The sequence below is a fragment of the Mesocricetus auratus genome, unplaced genomic scaffold (genome assembly GCF_017639785.1).
Source record: "Mesocricetus auratus isolate SY011 unplaced genomic scaffold, BCM_Maur_2.0 Super-Scaffold_4256, whole genome shotgun sequence".
Lineage (NCBI taxonomy): Eukaryota > Metazoa > Chordata > Mammalia > Rodentia > Cricetidae > Mesocricetus > Mesocricetus auratus.
Window position 1 is genome coordinate 117637676 of NW_024429182.1, and position 14552 is coordinate 117652227.

Sequence of the window (14552 nt, forward strand, 5' to 3'; positions counted from 1 at the left end):
TTATAAGAAGGCTTAACTCTTTTTCTTTTTCTTTCTTTTGTTTTTTTCAAGACAGGGTTTCTCTGTGTAGCCCCGGCTGTCCTGGAACTCCCTCTGTAGACCAGGCTGGCCCCAAACTCACAGAGATCCTCCTGCCTCTGCCTCCCGAGTGCTGGGATTAAAGGTATGCACCAGCACAGCTGGCCCAAATTCACACTGTCACTCTAGAATCAACACAATCCCAAACTGAGCCTGTGGCAGTGAAAATGGCAGCTATGACAAGTTTACAGAAACATTAGGTTGATAATCTAATCAAATAATATAAGATGGACTGAACAATGGAAAAAATTGAAATTTCTTAAAATTTACTGTCTGGCATGAGGGTGTACTTCAGGGTCCGGACATTTGACTAGCAGTAGTATGTGCAAAGCCCAGAGTTTGAGTCCCAGTACTATAAAAAGAAAAGGAAATGGGCTGGATAGCTCAGTAGTTAAAGCACTTGTTGCTCTTTCAGAGGACCCTGGTTCAATTCCCAGTACCCACATGGTGGTTCACAATCATCTCTAACTCCAATTCCAGGGGAGCCAATGTTCTTTTCTGAACTTTACAGGCACCAGACAGATATATACATATTTATATACATATATATATAATATAATAAATATATAATAAACCTGAAAATTTTTTAAAAAGGAAAAGGAAGAAAAAGGAAGGAAATAAGAACAAATAATCAAACAACCCAACCTGGTGCACATAAACTCTGTCTATGCCTCCCTCCACTTCACTTTATGCTTGCTTGAACATTCACACACAAATAATTAATAAGTCTTGAAAAAAGGCAACTTCAATCCTTACAGGTGCCAATAATTACCATAAAAGATTTATGTTTTACTTTTGTTCTTATTAGCCAATGTCATTCATTTATCAAGAGAAATATTTAATATTTCACAGTTTAAAGAATCTTACAAAACGCCAAGAACTAAGTGTGGTGGCACAAGCCTTCAATCCCAGCACTTGGGAGGCAGATGCAGTCTGATCTCTGAGTTCAAGACCAGCCTGGTCTACAAAGCAAGTTCCAGAACAGCTAGGACCTTATTTCTAAACACATACACACATTCTCTCCTCTCTCTCTCTCTCTCTCTCTCTCTCTCTCTCTCTCTCTCTCTCTCTCTCTCTCTCTCTCTCTCCCCCTCCTCTCTCTCTACACACACACACACACACACACACACACACACACACACACACACCCCTACAAGACATCTTAAAAGTAAGTAGTATGTATTCATCACAAGTTTCAGGGTTAGAAAGACAAAAAGACCGAGGCGCTGTCCCCGGCAGGAGAACCTAAGTCAACACCACAAATAAATGTCACGGGCTGCTGAGAGGAAGGACGCGTTCCGGCAGTCTGAGAACGCTGCCAATGGGAGTTTCATGGTTTCAATGCTTGTACTGTGGTTAAATGTTGACCTTAGGGGATGGGCCAAGAACATGTGGGAACTCTTTGTAACAGTTCAGTTCTGCTATTTTTCTGTAAATCTGAAATACTTTTAGAATTGAAGTTTAAAAAGGCAACATCTTTTTCTTTCTTTAATAGAGGTCTATAAAGTCAGGACTGGTGACACAGGTGACACAGGCCTGTGATCTCAGCTACTTAAGAGAATAGAACAGAAGGACCACAAGTTTGAGGTTTGCTTGGGCTACAGAATATGTTCAAGGTCAGTCCAGGCAACGTAATGAGACTCTGTCTCAGAATAAAGAAAACTAAAGTGAAGGTTGGGAATACGGCCAAGCATGTGCAAGAATCCAAGTTCAATCCATACTACCACCTCTCCCCACATTAAAAATCTATAGTGCTCCAGGTGGTGGCGCACGCCTTTAAACCCAGCACCTGGGAGGCAGAGGCAGGTGGGTCTCTGTGAGTTTGAGGCCAGCCTGGTGTACAGAGTAAGAACCAGAACAGCCAGGGCTACACAGAGACCCTGTCTTGGAAAAACCAAACCAAACCAAAATTTATGGTGCACATTGGAATTAAGTAGAAGCCCCTACCCCTGCTAGCTGGGGACTGAACTCAGGGCCTCATGTACACCAAGCAAATGCTCTATCACTGAGCTACACCCCCAGCGTAGCGACCAGGAGCACTTGCTGCTCTCAAAGAGGACTCAGTTTGGTTGCCAACATCTACATGGTGACTCACAGCAGTCTAGTAACTCAGTTCCAACAGATCTGACCCTCTTTCTAGGCACCAGGCATACATGTGGTGCACTTATAAAAAATAAAAAGAAACGAAATCATTTTTTACAAGACTAAAGTATGTTGAATATAGCATATACTGAAATAAAATACCATGCCTGCACTAATTTAAAAATTAATTACAGGACTGGGAATGTAGCTCAGTGATAAAACACTTAGTAAGTGTACGAGAACCTGGGTTTGAGCCCCTCACATACACATACACTGAATATGAAGCCATAGTAGCTTTGAACTGGAGATGTTCCCACACAGACCCAACTGATGTCAGTACTGACGGCCATGCATCTGGAAAGCCAGGCCTACAAAAGAAGCGGACTCCATGCACGCCATACACTTGCTGTTACTGCTGCTGTTCTCCAGCCTTTTTCAGCTCTCTCCACTGGATATGCTAATCCCACCCACTGGCCTCTGAAGCCCGGGCTCTTGCCCTGTGTAGGCAGGCTCTTCTTGAGAAGATGTGGCTCATGCAGAGAAAAGTAGGAGATAACAAACATTCTGTCTGCACTTGTTAAAAACTAAGACCTGGTCCCTGTACCTAAACAGCTTGCCAATAGTGAACACTCTTTTGGATAAACAAGCGAATAAAACGAGATCTACGGTGGCTATACAGTCCTCGTCTGCCCAAAGCAGAGAGCTGTTCCTTATAGTGTCCTGAAGGCAGGGTCTCAGACGCTCAGCTGTGCTCCACTCCAGATGCTGGAGGATGTTGGACAAATACAAGACCAGACTCCAAACCACCAGCCCACTTCTGTGCCTGAGCAGCTCTTGGATGCCCTTTGGTCTTCGGTCTAACATGTACCTGACTGACAGCATGTCTTTATAGTGGTCGCATGGGGAGGCACAGTGGCCTGCGGCTCAGGAGCAGGGACTCCGACAGGTGGCTAGAGTGCCTCGGTTTGATACCTAGGTCACCTCCTCATCAGCTTTGTGATCTACAGCTAGTTATTCAGCCTTGCTTGGGCCTCAGTTCCCATAGCTGTCACAGAGGGCAAATGACTTAACAGGGCATAAAAAGTACTCAGGACAATTTGCAGCACTCTGCATATGCCACAAAAGTTATACTTACTAATAAAATGCCCACCGTCACCAAAGTGAGATACTTTTAAATGCTCAAATACTCTTGCTTCTCTATACCCTACTATTCTGAATGCATACATACACATACATATATATTCTCTACTATAATGAACAGTACCCCAAATAGGAAATGAGGAATACAACAGAAGTGGGTTAAGTTGGGGTTAAGAATCAGACACCTCGAATGCTGCTTCTGCTCCTCGGTCACATGATCCAAGGCAAGGCACTTAACCTCCCTAAGCCTGTAAAGTGGAGACACTAATTAATAGCGATCTCCAACGCAGTAAGAATCAAATGAAGAAATATGTGGAGTTCAGCACAGTCTGCCCCTCATTAGTGTGAGATCAATGGAAGCTGCTATGCAAGGCTTTTCTTAATGAATTAGCTTTCCCAGGCCGCACCAAAGAGCCTAAGAATGTGTAATCACCCACTTAGGAAATTCTTCGTTAATAATGGCTGCTGACAAGGGGTTAGGGCTTCTGTGCTTTGGAAATGAGTTCCAAACTGAAAAATAGGGGGCACTGCAGAATGGGCAGAGTACAGGACTCCTACAATGCCCTCTTCTGTTTTCTCCTCCGTCTTGAAAAAGACAAAGGGGTTTTCACAGTGAAGGGAAGGCCAGGCCTCGGTTCTAGAACAGTGAGCTTTCCACCAGGGAGAGTTCACCTGCCTGCCTGAGGTTACTGTCACCTGCAGTGCCACCTTACAGTCACACACTGTCTTCCACATCTGCCAGCAGAGTCCTGAGCCAGTGGTTAGCGTCTCTGAGGGAGAGGGGAGAATGCTCCTAAGGCCAAGCAGGACTCTGGGCAATGGGAGTCACACCAAGGGGAACAAAGACTTGCTCTAGTGGAGAGGACTTTTGGGATAGAGAGAAAGAGCTTACCATGTTGATAAATCCATTTAAACATTACAAAAATCAGCCAGGTGTGGTGGCTCCCAGCACTCGGGAGGCAGAGGCAGGCGGATCTCTGAGTTCAGTGCTAGCCTGGTCCACAGAGCGAGTTTCAGGACAGCCAGAGATAACAGAGAAACCCTGTCTCAGAAATGTATATATGAAAACCAATTAGTAACCTCAAATCTCAAGTCTCATGGAGAATGCTTGGGAGCACTGGGTAAAAGACTGGGTGGTATAGATGGGGTCACGTTATTGCAGACAGAAGAATCAGTGCAGGGGTCTCAAGACAGTGACATCTTGGTAGAGTCTCAAACCACAGGAGAAGCTAAGTGAGGGCCATGGAAGGGATTTCCAGACAACTTGGGTGTGCCCTGGAGATGAGCAGGTCCGAGTCCCTCTGACACCCAGAGAATGCTGGTGCTAATGCATACTCAGGGTGGGACCAGGAAGTCTGACTCATGGGCTTGTGGCATATCCCGGGAATCCAGAGAGCTTCCCACACTGACATCGCATCAAGTCACTCTGATGACGAGGGCTTGCTTAGGAATCTGGTAAAAGTGAGGGAAGGTGACTCAAGGGGTGTAAGAAACACATCAGTCATTTGCAGCCTACGGGACTGACGTGGGTTCTAACCTGAACAACCTGCAGTAACAGGGAACGGGAGACGTGAACCGCTCTTGTGTGAGATCAAGTTGTGCTTGAGTTTAGGCTATGAGATCAACCGTGTCTCCCCAGAGCCATGTCCCGAAGCTCTAACCTCCGGTACCTCAGCATGCCACTGTTTTCAAGGGTATAACTGTGTTAAAATGAGGTGGTTAGGGCAGGCTCTAAAATGTACAGTTGATGTCCTTTAAGAAGACATTAGGACACAGAGACATACCCGACAGGAGCACACACAGAAAACCACAAGGACTCACAGCTAGACAGTGGCCATCTACAAGCCACAGAGAGAGACCACAGATCCAGACTCTCGGTTCTGTGATTGTGGGAAAATACGTTTCAGCTGGATAAATAAGACTGTGGCATTGTTGTAGTCCAAACAAGTTCAAACTGAAGGAGTGACAGATGAAAGGACCAGCTGACTGAGGCTTGTTTCCAAATAACCTTTGAGGGAGGATGTGGGAAGGGTGGTTTACAGAAGGAACAGGACTGGTTGAGACTGGCTATGAGCTGCGTGCGTCTTGAAGCAGGTGCTGATATACTGAGTTTGTACTGAGTTCACTCTACTATTCTCCTCTCTCCCTGCTCTGAAGTTTTCTACAATGAAAAGCAAAACAAGAACTAACACAACACGGTAACAATAACAACAAATGAAGAGGCAATAGGAGATGAGACTTGGGTTTGCAGCTCTGAAAACCTGTGCTGTACCACAGGCCCCCGAGGAGCTGGGCCCCCGGCTCTGGTGTTCTTTAAAATTTCCCAGGAGGAATGAATCCTATGGCTGAATCAGTTGTCTGATTATTGGCCTCTATAGTCCCCTGACTAATCTCTATGGAGATTAGTAAATACCATGTTCCTGAAAGAGGAAACTTTGAACTGCCAATACAAAGTCTTCTATGTTAATTTATAAACTACAATTCTGATTAAAAAATGTTGATAGACTGTGCTAAGGCTCCACTGAAGTTTCGCTTGGTAGTGCTCTGTACTTGGGCCAACAAATTGTGGCCAGGAGTGATCTCATCATTTCTAGGTTAAAGCTTCTAGAGCCAGGCTCTCGTTATCTCCTGTGAGGCTGGCCATGTTGCAGCTGGTGGCCTCTTTAGACAGTAATGACGGAGAACCCAGGGCCCCCGGCCATGCCATGAACATGTAGGGTTAGCAGACATACACCTCTGCTTTTGCATTGCTGGGCTTTGGGGATATGTATCAGTTAGTCTATCTTGTCTCATACAGAAATTCAACACGGAATTTGACCAAATACTTCAAAGGTTGAGCTGAAAAGAGGAAAAGAGTGGGTGACAAAAGTACACCCCAAAGGAGCAGTGAGTCAGGGTTAGTGACGTCAAACACCAGGCTGTGTCAAGCACGATGACTTAAAACAAATAATGACTTGCTATAGATATAAAATTCTACAGAGATATTTGTGCTGAGGTACGAAAGTAATATGGATCATTTACAACTTGATTGACTGTAGTGAAGGTTTTTTCACTTCTAGCATATTGTTAAGCTGTTCCAGTTTCCCTGTCAAAAGTAACAAATGTAGACTTTACTGTAATGTATCAGGCCACTTCTATTAAAATAATACTCCCTGCTCAACAACCCAAGATTCACTTAGCAAAATTCAATTCGTTTTAGCTAAAAACAGCTGCTGATAAAATACCGGCTCTCTCTCTAGCATCTTGCAAGCCACCACAGATACGTTAGATTTCAATACGCCATCTGAATTCTAGATTTTTATACCTCTTGAAAGTCATGTTTGTTTGACCTCAACCCTTATTAAAAGATGCAGAGCACATCTCTTCTAGGTCGCCTGTCTTTCTGGACTAGAGTCTCTGGAAGAACCTGGGACTGAGACTCAGTGAGGCCACCTTGTCAGCTGTGGTTGGACTGGAGTGTCTGACCCAGGGTCCCAGTCTCCTGCCTCGGGTCTTCTCTGAGAGCACACCCTGCCCGGAGCCCGCTGTTTCTTCTCAGCTTATCTCCAGTCTGTAATGCTGTCCACCTCCCTTATCTGCTGCCCAGCACACTCTAGGGATGAGGTGCCTGGCTCTTGGGGACTCAGATGCTCTGCCAGCTGTGAGATGATGCTGAAGTTTGCAACAGCTGGATCTAGCTCCTGTCTCAGTTCTACTTATGGGCTTGGTGCCCCTGACTAAATCTTCCTCTGTGTGCTTCAGTTTTTTTTCACCCAAAGTTGTTTGTCTCTGTTTGTGTGCTTGACGTTAAGGGATTCTAGCTGCCTGAGACCAGGACACACACTAGGTGTAGGTGTCTTCACTGGTGACAGTGGCAGCGTGCGTGCTAGGTAAGCACTGCACCGCCTGAGCTACACTCCCAGGCCTCTCACTGGCGTTTCTAATTTGTGTTGGTGCACTTGCTGTTAGATGCAGTTTCTAAGTCTCGGCTGAGCCTTGCAGCCAAGCCACGTGTCATTATCTTCTCCTTATCCAGATGCATTTCTGTCTAATTCAGGATAGTATAATCACCCCCTATTGTTTTCATCTGTGTTCAAAGTTGCCTAGTTTGGCTTTTTAGAGTCGATTCTTCCTCCACATATCACATCCCCCATGTACCTGGGTTAAGTGTGAGTCTGGATTTCTCATCTTTATCTTAAACCACTGACCAGAGTGTGGGGCACAAGCCACCTGTAAAGGGGGTGTCTGAGTTATGGGAGTGAGTGCAAGGGCGGAAATGGACTGGAGCCATTTCCAGGGCAGTCCTATGCCTGCCACAAAGCACGCTCGAGTGTTTATATCTTCCTAAACCCAGTTTATCCTTCCTTCACACACTGGAGAGTGGACCTGTTACCAGTGGCAGTGTACAAGACCCCATAGAAGGCATGACAATATGCACAAATATGTAGGAAAAAATGTCAGCTGCATAATTCTATCAGAAATTTCCCTCTAAGATGCCATTGATGGGATGAAAAGGCGAGATTGGCTGTTTCAGCTTCTTAGGAGGCTGAGGATTGGCTGTTTCAGCTTCTTAGGAGGCTGAGGAAGAAGCATGCTCAAGCCCACGAGGTTACAGATCAAGTTCAGAGCCTGCCTGGGCATTTCAGTGAAGCCCCGTCTCAAGATAAAAACAGCTACAGTGTGGCTCAGTGACAGGCTGCTTGTCTAATCCACAGGAGACTGTGGGTTCAGTCCCTGGTACTAAAGAGGAGGGAAAAAACCCCAAACTATGAACATGATACTCACCCTTATTTAAAATACTGAAAACAACTTTAAAATACTGAAAGCAATCTTATTTAAAATACTGAAAACCTCTACACCCTGTGACTATAACTAAATAGAAACGACACTCTTAAAAAGATTCAATATCATGACTATGTAGCTTTAAAGTGACTATAAAGTTACGTTAAGTTACTATTAGTATACACACCGTGTCTGCAACTAAATAAAAACTATGTAAATATGGATAAGGATGGAAGGGGAGAGCAAAGAATTAGAAAAATTGAGGCAAGATTACAGATAGAATGTTTAGTTGTTTCTCGTTACAATATATTACAATTTGTTTGCTCATAACCACCCCAAATGTGAACATATGGATGCATTTTTCATGTGCTTATTATTTATGTGTGCATATATAATCTGAAGAGAGAGCCAATGGGAATTAAGAGAGAATAGTTCAGGGCTGGGCATGGTGGTGCATGGTGCACACCTGTAATCCCAGCATGTCTGAGGCAGAAGCGGGAGGATCACTGCAAGTTCAAAGCCAGCCTGGATGATAGCTTAACTTCTAGAGCAGCCTGTGCTACCAAGTAAGACCTTGTTTTAAAAACAAAACAAAACAAAACAAAAAAAAAGAAACAGTTCAGAAGGGAGAACTTCGGGTAACAAGACTTCTAGTAAAGTTAAGAAGTATTTGTGCAGGCCGGGCGTTGGTGGCGCACGCCTTTAATCCCAGCACTCGGGAGGCAGAGGCAGGCGGATCTCTGTTAGTTCGAGACCAGCCTGGACTACCAAGTGAGCTCCAGGACAGCCTCCAAAGCCACAGAGAAACCCTGTCTCGAAAAAAACCAAAAAAAAAAAAAAGAAGTATTTGTGCAGCTTGGTGTGGTGGCGCACACCTTTAGTGCCATTACTCGGGAGGCAGAGGCAAACAGATCTCTGTGAGTTTGAGACCAGCCTGGTCTACAGAGTGTGTTCGGGACAGCCAAGGCTGCTACACAGGGAAACCCTCTCTCTCCTCTCCTCTCTCCCCTCTTCCTCCGCCCCCCTCACACACACACACACACACACACACACACACACACACACACACACACACACACACACATTTGTGTGAAGTTGACAGCTTATTCTTGTCCTCAAGGAACCTGAGAATCCAGCAATTTGCTGGTGTGCAGATTCCTTTCGGCCAACACTAATACACTTCACTACATCTTTGCCTGCCTGGTAGAACCTGGAGGAGCAGGTGTCAGGATGGCATAGTGAGTGGTGCAAGCCCAGCTGTGAACATGGCCTCCCTGGCTCCTGCGGCACTCTCAGACCAGTCAGGGCCTGAGCAAGACCTTCCCTTACGAACCTCCAGGCACTGTAGGTGGCTGCCACCTACAAAGCCGTTCAAGGCGCAGCATCACAAGTGCCAGTGCAAGTTGGCTGCTGTGACAAGTGTGCCCCGTCATCTCTCATGGATGTTTACAGTTCTATACTTACAACACAAGGCGGAAGGAGGAAGGAGCTTGGCAGTGAGAACAGAAAAGGGGGAGAAAGAGAGGCTCCACTGACTGCGCCCCGTGCTTACCATAGGTGAACATTCGAGGGGAGGTCAGCTCAATGTTGGGCAGGGCTCCCAGGTGGTTTAGCACTGCACACCGGTAGCCATTTTTCTGGGCATAGTCAACGAAGGTTCGGATATACTGCTTCTCGCTGTGATTGGCAATTCCAGGGCAGATGACCATGGTGATGTCATCTACAAGGTGGAGGAAGAGATCCTTACATATCTGCTTAATATGTGAACACTGACATTAACAGGGTCTGAGGTGGTGGGATTGTGAGAGATTATGGGTAATTCCCCTCCCTCCAGGGAGGCTCAGGTAGAAGGATCACCAGGGTGAGGCTACATAGTATGATCCTGTCTCAAAAGCCAAAAACAAACAAAAGAAATAACTTTCAATTTTACAAAAGGCAAGGGCTGGAGAGACGGCTCATCAGTTAAGAGCACTGGCTGCTCTTCCAAAGGACCTGGGTTCAATTCCCAGCACTCACATAGCAGCTCACAACTGTCTGTAATTCCAGTTCCTGGGGATCTGACACCTTCATACAGATGTATATGCATGTAAATCATCAGTGCAATAAAATAATAATAAATAAATAGTAAGAAATAAGCTGCATTTCACAAGTGGATCACAATTCTGTACTGATCTCTGCTACATATGAACTAGCAAGCACAGGTTAAACTGCAGGTCATCTGAGTGATGACATGCCCCCCCCTGCCCCCACTAATGCAACGGGCATTTACACTGCATCCACCAGTGGGTACTCCCTCTCTCTAGGTTGTCAACACTATGGTCTGGAACTAACTCACCTCCAACACAGTGCTCAGCCAAGGGCTCGAAGAGATCGAATGTGGAGGTGGCTCCGTCTGCCATGGTGATGAACTTGCGGTGCCCGTAAGGGTGTGGGGACCTCACCCTTCCCATCTTCCCATACAAGGCTGTCTGGATATGTCCGCTCTTCCCCCAGATCAGCGGTGGAATGTATCTGAGAAAGGAGAGGAAGAAAAATGGGAGTGGTCAATCTCCTCCATATTCCTTAACAAAGGGACCCTCATTTTTAAAGTTTTTCCAGACACGTTTTGCACACTGGTCAGAAACCCAGTGGTTTCTTTGCTAGTTTGTAAAAACTTGTTTCGCTGGGCATGGTGGTGTAGGCCTTTAATCCTAGCACTCAGGAGGCAGAGGCAGGACGATCTCTGTGAGTTCAAGGCCAGCCTGGTCTACAGAACGAGTCCCAGGACAACTGTCACTGAACAGAGAAACTCTGTCTAAAAATAAAACAATTCTGTTTCATCTCTAGCTTTTGTCAGTGCAGGGGATGAGATCCAGGCCTCATGCATGCTGAGTGAACACTCTACCATTGAGCTGAACACTTTTACCACCTCATATCCAGGCCGCCATTTGTTCCGCTTCTACATTCACTAATGCCTTCTACACCAGTTTAGCTTCAGAAACCAACCATGACTTCAAATTTAGAGCTTATGTGATTTAACATGGTTATTTCTATACTAGAGGGAAAACAGAAGCAAATAATACCCTTTGGATACATCCCACATGACAGGGTTGGCCTCATTATTACCAAATGAGCCAATGCATACAATGTGGCTTGCATGGCACCTGTGCTCAGTAAATACTCACTTCTGCCTTAGCTTCTGTGGTTACTGCATTAGTAAAAACGCTGCTCTCAGCTACACCATGAAGGACTGCAGACTCTCCTCAGAGCCTCTAGGCGCTTTGGGGGACGCAAGGGGGGAGCACTACTGTATGCCCCAGAGAAGGTGCTGGAAGGGCAAGTTTTCTGTTGGATTAATGAAGGACAAAGGCTTCGTCACGTAAGGTAGGCATGACGCCTTCCTTACCACTGCCCTTTGTGAAGACAACGGTGGCACTGGAGTGAAATATAAGAACTGCAAGCCCATTAACTCCTGGGAAAGATGGTGCTCCGATTAAGAGCACTGGGGATGGGTCATAGCCAGGGTACAAGATGATCCCATTTACTGAAAATGCTATTGGTTTCTCTCAGCTTTTTATCCGAGCTCAGTGACTGGCCACGGTGTGTGTTCTATATAAACTGGAATCTCATAATGTCACACGGTGGCAACACTGATCTCTCCGCTCTGTATTATGTTCCAGGGGTGTTTTATTAATGATTTATCTTAACCTATTTGCTCATTCATGCATAGCTGTCATTTCCCTCAGAACCAGATGGTTCTGGAAGCTCCACTTCTAGTCATTCCTTTTGTGTGTGTACCCTTAGATACACACAAAGTTAAAGAAGCGCACTTCCCATGTAACCCAGACAAGCTGCTGCTTTGGGGCTGGAGACGAGAGAGAAGGGAGCCACTTGCCAGCAGGTGCAGACACCCCTGCAGAAAAGACTGTGTTTGAGAAGCAGGGGGAAGTACTTACAGGGGCTCAGTGGTTAGGACAGTAACAAAAGGCAGCCTTATAAAAATAATACAATGTCAGACTCAGCCACATAGTCTACAAAAGCTACCAGACAGCTACTGGGCTGTGTAGAGGGAACAGGGTGGACATGGAAACCAAACTCCTGAGGAAAGCTGGAGGGAAATTTTCCTTACAGCATGAATAAAAAAGGATAAGTAAAGTGAGTTAAAGATATCAGAACAGGAGACAGGTGGATCTCTGAGTTTTGAGGCTAGCCTAGTCTCCAAACAGAGTTCCAGGACAGCCAGGGCTACACAGAGAAGCCCTGACTCAAAAACAAAATAAAACAAAACCAATAAACAAAAACCAAAGCCAGAACAGGTATATTTCATAGGCTACTTTTTAATCTTGTTTAGAACATGATTTAATCTTGGAAAATAAGTCAAAAACACAACCACATCTCCTTTTGGCTATTTGCAGATTTTTCATGTCATGATGTCCCGTCGTCCACCCTCCTCTGAATCTGGCAATGGCCTCACGGTGGCCTCTAGCCTTGCCCCTCCCCCTCCGCTGTTCAACTGTCCACCTTGCCAACGGAGGGAGAATCTCAACACACAGATCTTGCCGCAGTCCTCCAAGGCATGGGTCTTTAGCTTGGCCTAGGGGGTGGTCACACCCTGGCACTCCCTAATTCTCTCCCAAAGTCCAGGACAACTAAACTAGTGTCAAATGGACACTCCTGGGGAAGAGTGTTTATTCCAGGCGACCGTGAGCCACCCTGGTCCCTTCCTGGTCAGCCAGGACTTGTCTTCAGGACATGCTCCCAATCGGGTTGGTTGCTGGGACAGATGTCTCATCTCTGCGTACTGCTCTGTCCCAGAACCCAGGCAGCTCCACCCCTTTCCACATTTACCCCAGGGTCTGTGGTCAGGGACCCACATTAAGCATCCAGAGAATCTGCTGAGATGACAGAAAACACACCCGCTTAGCAAATCATAGGTTTAAAAAGTATCTTTAAAAGATAGTATACATCATGATAATGTGAGTCTAGTCTCACCCGACTGGCATTTGGTGACATTCTTACTCAGTAGAATAAAATCTTGAAAGTGCATGTTGGGTAGGGGGCCACTGCCTTAGAATCACAGTGTGACATCAACTACGCACAGTGGAAGTCCCACAAATTTTAACTGTGTGACGGAACCACCTACTGATAAAACACTGTTCTTAACTAACTTCCCAATAACACACAGCAGGACTCACAACACTGTGATTAAGTTCAGTGTGGTGGGTTTCTGACTCTATTTTAAAAAATATTCATATAACTTATCCAAAAACCACAAGGAAAAAAGTCAAACAAGTATTCAGAATGGTCCAAGTCATGGAAGAAATACAGACCCAAAGGATAAAATATTCTGGTTTATCTATACAATACACGCAAACACAGAAAAGAGATGCAGCTGACTTGGTCTGTGGAGGGCTATACCTAATCCTAACTACCTATGGGACAATTTTTCTGAAAATATAGAAGCCATTAACTCACCTGTCATTCTTGTGTCTGAAGGTCATCTCACTAGAGGATCTAGGCCAGTCTGGGACGGGTTGGGTGGACAAAAGGACAGTCCTATGCCACCTGTCCCTTAAGAGACCTGGAAGGTTTAGTGTTCATAACCTTGGAAGTCTGACTGCCTAACAGGTGAGAAGCGCAAGGGGAACCTTGGAGGATGTGTGCATTTTCAATTTCATAGATAACCCCAAAATGCTTTACAAAGAAGGATCAATGTATAATTTATATACCACCAATAATAAATGAGAGCACTTTTTTACCCTCATCGGTAATTGGCATCATTATTATTATTATTATTATTATTATTATTATTATTGTTATTATTTACATTCTGGCCACTTTAATGGGCACCTCATTTCAACATGTTTAAAGTTGATCTAATTTATAATCTAAAAAATGTCTCTTGGGCTGGTGTGTTGCCACGGAGGGTAGGAAAGCCGTTTGTTGCCGAGCCTGGTGACCTCGGTCCAATCCCTGGGACCACATGGCTACTGCCAGTTGTCCTCCGACAGCCACAGGTGTGCATGGCACACATGCCTGCTCCAAATAAGTAAATGTAAAAGTGTTTCTCATTTCAACTTGTGTTTTCCTGACTCGTGTCTCCTACTACTTAGTTTCATTTTTCTCTTGTGAATTCTGTTCACAGTTTGTTTTTATTATATTTTTACTTTTTCCTGTTAATTTGTACTTACCAGTTCTATATTATTAAACATTATCATTTGTGTGTTAGAATTGTTTCCTTATTATAGTGTATGTTGCAAGTACACATTTTTCTTTCTTTTTGAGACAGGGTCTAGATATATAGCCCAGGATGACCTTGAACTGGCAATCCTCCTGCCTCAGACTCTGGAGTGCCAGGACTATAGGTACGCATCACGATGCAAGAAAAAGTTTATCTTGATTTTACACATTTTTTATATTTTGTGGTTAAATTTAGTAATTTTTTAAAATTAAACTTTTATATTTTGGCTCCTCCTCCATCCTCTAGTTTGATTTTGTTTTAAGACAGTGTC

The 14552-nt window shown here is 45.0% G+C and overlaps 1 protein-coding gene across 4 annotated transcripts in view; it reads right to left on the bottom strand.

Moving 5' to 3' along the window:
- Nucleotides 1–14552, bottom strand: part of Abhd2 (abhydrolase domain containing 2, acylglycerol lipase) — a 90321-nt gene that overhangs the window by 25398 nt on the left and 50371 nt on the right. For all 4 annotated transcript variants that reach the window (XM_005077784.4, XM_013118940.2, XM_040729969.1 and 1 more), the window contains 2 exons: nt 10397–10572; nt 9614–9781 (listed from right to left, as the gene is read on the bottom strand). In XM_005077784.4, coding sequence (XP_005077841.1) covers nt 9614–9781; nt 10397–10572 — 344 coding nt within the window. The remainder of the gene's footprint in view (nt 1–9613; nt 9782–10396; nt 10573–14552) is intronic.